At 44.0% G+C, this 5,123-nt stretch overlaps 1 protein-coding gene across 1 annotated transcript; it reads right to left on the bottom strand.

Moving 5' to 3' along the window:
• Positions 1–1,275: 1,275 nt before the first annotated feature.
• adra2db (adrenergic, alpha-2D-, receptor b) lies at positions 1,276–5,123 on the bottom strand. Its single transcript, XM_068580971.1, has one exon. It carries the CDS (start codon positions 4,749–4,751, stop codon positions 3,477–3,479), a length of 1,275 nt encoding a protein of 424 aa, XP_068437072.1. The 5' UTR covers positions 4,752–5,123; the 3' UTR covers positions 1,276–3,476.

Here is a 5,123-nt window from a genome sequence, read left to right as displayed (position 1 = left end):
GAACAGAACAGGAGAAAGCATACTTTTCAGCCAAGAAGCATAATCAAAGTTTTCGAACCCAAAAAGATATTCTGGTTCAGTCAACTTGTTTGTCAGCGTTCATATGGATTTAAGAAGTTATTGTAAAACGTTTATCACGTGTTTCTAACAGTTTCAAATTGCAAACGCTTAGTCCAGAAGAAAGATGAAAGATGGAAAGGTATTTTTTTTGTCGGTTTTGTTTGTTTCGTGGGATCAAGAGAATAATAGAAAAACATATTACGTTTTTATATTTAATCATATTTTAGTTAAATCTATATATTCTTCCTTAATAGATCTTAAAATTTCCAATGGAAATTGGTGATTCTTAGTGAGTAGAATATCTACTTGCTTGGTCCAACCGAGAGGCGTGGAGGGTACACATCTGCATATGTGTACATGCAAAACACAGAGGCCGGCCATCTGACTGCCATCTTTAGGTGAGCGCTGCAGTTTCGTGATTTCCTTTGACACCTCAAGTCACATTTGTGTGTTAAACGGGACGATGTGCTAGGACAGCCTGGAGGCAGCAAGCTCAGTCCCACTCTCGCTGCCACACCAGCTGATTTCCGCTAATGACAAACTTGCTCTTCCTCTAGATGCGCAGCTTTCTGGGGTGGACGCCAGTTTGGGCCTTGCTCACCTCCAACCCTTATCTTGTTAGAGACAATTGAAAAAAGCAATTACCTGCAGATGCCACATTGTGCCTGATAAACAAGGCAATGTGGCAGAGGACAACACACAACTGCTCTCTGCATCGTTCTCTCTCTCACGTCCTAAGATGCTGCACCCATCTTGAAACATGTATAACCACATCTCCTCCGACTATTGTGACTGTAAATAGCCTTGCTGACCCAAAAAAAGACCTGGCAGCTGGCTCTGACCGTCCACTCCTCATCCTCTTTAAAAGGCCTAAATAAAGCTTTCTCTTCAGCATCACACCAGGAAATGTTTTCACTCTGTCCAGTTGGTCTGTGGCTGAGGAGTTGCGAGGTTGAGGGTCTCTTCCTGAACTTGTCTCCAACGTAGAGTCTGGGAGAAATAAATGGCTCACTAGAGGCCCGCGAATCAGAGCACAAACAACACTAATTTTGTCTTGAATACAAATGCAATTAGCGTGGCATTTATCTCAAGATTAGTGAAGGATTCCAAAGGATCTGTGTTCAGTCTTCGAGGAAAGTTGTTTTATTTTTTTCCAGTGAAAATTAACATAATATAACACAGCACGCCGCTCTGCATGTACGGGTATCTCAATTCGGACTCGAGGAAGACTAACGATTAACATAAAACACTAACAGATGATTAAAAGCACTGTGCTCCATTCGTGCTGCAATGAGAGGTTGATTAGAAAGATAATTAAATTGGGAAGTGAGATTTAACAAGGGAGTTGCCTGTCTTGTTGGACAGTAATCGGTATACAATCAGGAAGAAAATTACATAGGAGTGGAAATAATTCCTCCCGGGACAATAACCGCTGTCTACATAGAGATGAAGTGGCATACACAACAACACCGAGTTACGCAAGTCCCAACATCATTAACATCACTTTCCTCCCAGTCATTATTTATGATAAAGATACTAAGCTAATTGTACCGCTACCTGTGAGAGTGACTCGGTCCAGACATTTCCTTTGTTTCAAGAGTTTGTGAATCCCTCTGAGATCGATTTATCTCTCTCTGCAGCTGCACTTCCCTCAGACTACCGAATTCTGGTCATGAATAAAATGGTGCCATGCGTCAAGAGGAAAAAAGGAAATATGCAACCACCTTCACTCTTCTTTCCTTCGATGATATTTCAACAACACCCTCATCACAAGCAAATACAACTTTTTTTTTCAAACATTCCTTTCAAGCATGACACCACTCAAACAGCATGATTGTCTTTGGCAAGGCGCCATTGAGCCGTAGGACACTTTGAAGACATTCCTAAGAGGATATAAATAGTGTGTCTTTCCCCTGCACCCCCCTGTAGACAGTAGCTGATATGGAGCTGGTCAACTTTTTTCTCACTTTGCCAGGTTTTTTCCAAAGAAGCACAGGAACTTCTAATGCAAGTTTTTATATACAGCATTTCAAATACACTTGATATCCCAGATGCACCATGAAGCAACCACAGTTTGAACATACAAAATAGTGTTGTGGTGTGCAGGAAAATATATCCTGGAATCCAACCACGTTTCCTTCGCACTTAGTAACAATATATATTTTCCCCACACAATTTCAAGACATGTTTCTCCTGTGAATTATTTCTAAAAAAAGAAAAATGGAGAAGTTATAGCATAGTTGAAATCATAATTTGTAAGACTTTTCCTGACACCAGCCTTATGAAGCTGAGGGGCCTGCGGTTTGGCTATAGAAATGAATGGTTATTGAACCAAGGAGACTCTATTGAGATCAGAGGTCTTATATTTTATTTTTAAAACACTATGTAGCTTGTTTCCCATGTGAGCCTCCTTATAGTCCTCTGGCAATGTTACAGTCAGTCAAATCTACTGGAAATTATTTTTCTCATTTTACCAGTCACATTTTATTTGTTAGAAAGTGAAGACATTTTTTTTGCACACAACACAAAGGAAGTAATATTTGCGGGACTATCAAACCCAGAATGAAGGTTGTGTTGCAAAATGGTGCTGGTTTAAATATTTACCAAAGAAATACTAAGAGTGTGTTGAAATAAAAACTCACAGAATTGTCCAATAGATTTTACACACGTAGGCCTCAGCTTTGTTCTGGTGTGAGGTGGTGTGATATTAGACGCTTACATAAGTTTGGATGGTTGACTGATAAGAAAAGGATGTCTTGCTGTCGCTTCAACTGCAGCCAGCAAAATTAAAAGTGTGTCCAAAATACCTGAAGTCATGCCAAAAATGTCTACAATGCTACGTTCTATACATGATGATAAACTTAAACCATTTGAGCTATAGGATTGGATGTAATTTTGATTTCCCGGCGAGACACACTCACAGGCCATACTGGCTTGCCTCCTAATCCCCATGCTCATATTTTATGGATGGTGGAGATTAATCTCTGTTTTATCTTTACACAAAACACCCACTGCTATCCAGCCGCCAGCACTGGAATCAAGCTACATTCATGACTTCAATTTTACCTTGAAGTAGCTCTTTCCCCCCCGCTTGCTGCAGCTTCAGTGATTTCTCCAATACAGAAATATTACGATCAAACATACATGTTTGTATACAACAACCTATATATTACAACTCGTGAGGCAGAAATGCATCTGATTAAATTACTGACCATTTGCAACACTGATGCAATATTTCTCTTTTGTTTTGCTCAACTTAAAATTTTATTCACAGACTTTTGTATATGTGCACACAACACTGTTTTTTTCTCAATATGGTAGTATTAAAACATAAATAATGCATTTAGGGGGAACAGTCAATGCTAATAACACCCAGCATTGAGTGAAAGAGGCAAAAACAGATCTCTATTCTGTGTTTACGTGCGTTTAGAAGTTCTGCAGATGATTTTCTTGAAGGATTTCCTGAAGTCTCTGTTAAAAATGGTGTAAATGATGGGGTTTACAGAACTGTTGCAGTAGCCGATCCAAAAGAAAAGGTTGAATAGTGCGCCAGGAATGTAGCATCTGTCTCTGCAGATAGCATGCAGACTGTAGGTAAAGAAGAATGGGAACCAGCATAGCACAAACACCCCCATCACTACCGCCAGCACGAAGGTGAAACGTTTCTCCCGCATCTGGCTCACTTTGGTCTTATTGGCCGCTGCCAGTTGTTGCTGTCGCTCAGCTGGGATCTTCTGCTCCGGGTAGAGCTGTAGCGCCCGGGATGAAGCCCAAGAGAGACGGCAGTTCTGAGGCGGGCAGCAGTCTGACCCCTCCACTTTTCTCCGTTTGTTGAAGCGATGATTGCGGGGTTTAGTATCCGACGGACAGCAGCTCTCCTCCAGGTCAATGTCATCCAGCTCCCCCTGCTTCGCCTGGTGGCTGCCGGAGCTCTGGCTACTGGGGCTCTCCATCTCGAACCGGTCCTTCCTGACGAAACAGGTCTCGGACTGAGAGGGCTGCCTCTCCAAGCCGTTCTTGGCCACGAACACAGTGGAGGAGCGCTGCTTGGCCACCTTATAGATCTTACAGTAAACCAGAATCATGATGAGACCCGGTGCGAAGAAAGACACCATGCAGGAGGAGAGGATGTACCAGGTCTCGTCGTTCAGCAGGCACTCCCGCTCATCATGTTTGGTCATGAGAAGCGGAGGGAAGGAGATGACGGCAGAGATGACCCACACCACGACGATCATGGACTTGATGCGCTTCGGTGTCCGCTTCAGGTTGTAGCTGACCGCCTTTGTCACTGACCAGTAGCGGTCCAGGCTGATGGCGCACAGGTGTACGATGGATGAGGTGCAGAACAACACGTCCAGAGCCAGGTAGAAGGCGCACCAAGTACTTCCAAAGTACCAGTAGCCCATGATCTCATTGGCGAGGGAGAAGGGGATGACCAGTGTGGCGACTAGGATGTCCGCGGATGCCAGAGAGACCAGGAAAAGGTTCTGGGGCGCACGGAGAGCCCGACTGGTCAGCACCGCCACGATCACCAGCACGTTACCGACAATGGTCACCAATATGATCACTATAACCACGAGGATGATGAGCGCAGTGGCTGCCACCGTGTGTGGCAAGCCAAGCGGTGCGTCCGTACTGTTGTCATTGTTGGAAACGTTTCCCACCAACAGATTTAACTGGGTTAAATCCATTCTGGCTTCAAATTGTCCTTTCGTGTCATGTTTGTTGTTCTGCACCCTTTTCGTTTCCAAAAACAGTCACGACTAGGTGCGCCGAGTTGCCTTCCTCGAACGCATGGAGATGTGTTGTGCGCAACGCTCCCGGTGAACACAACGCGAAAGTAGCTCACAGAAGACGCAGTTCCTGCACCAAGCCATCTACTCAAACAGCAAACGCTACATTGGATCCTAAATTATCCGAACGTGCACCCGGGGTCCCGACAATATCACAATACAACGCTCCACGAGGACAGCCGACCCTCTTCTGTCAAGTTGCGGTGCGCAACGGTGTTTGTCTGCGTCTTGGTGAACAGCATCTTTGGAGAAAGACTGCTGATGGAATGA

The sequence above is a fragment of the Clinocottus analis genome, unplaced genomic scaffold (genome assembly GCF_023055335.1).
Source record: "Clinocottus analis isolate CAN_PGR_092001 unplaced genomic scaffold, fCliAna1.0.p SCAF_10, whole genome shotgun sequence".
Lineage (NCBI taxonomy): Eukaryota > Metazoa > Chordata > Actinopteri > Perciformes > Cottidae > Clinocottus > Clinocottus analis.
The sequence above is the reverse complement of the archived record's forward strand: the minus strand, read 5'-3'. Positions and strand labels throughout refer to the sequence as shown.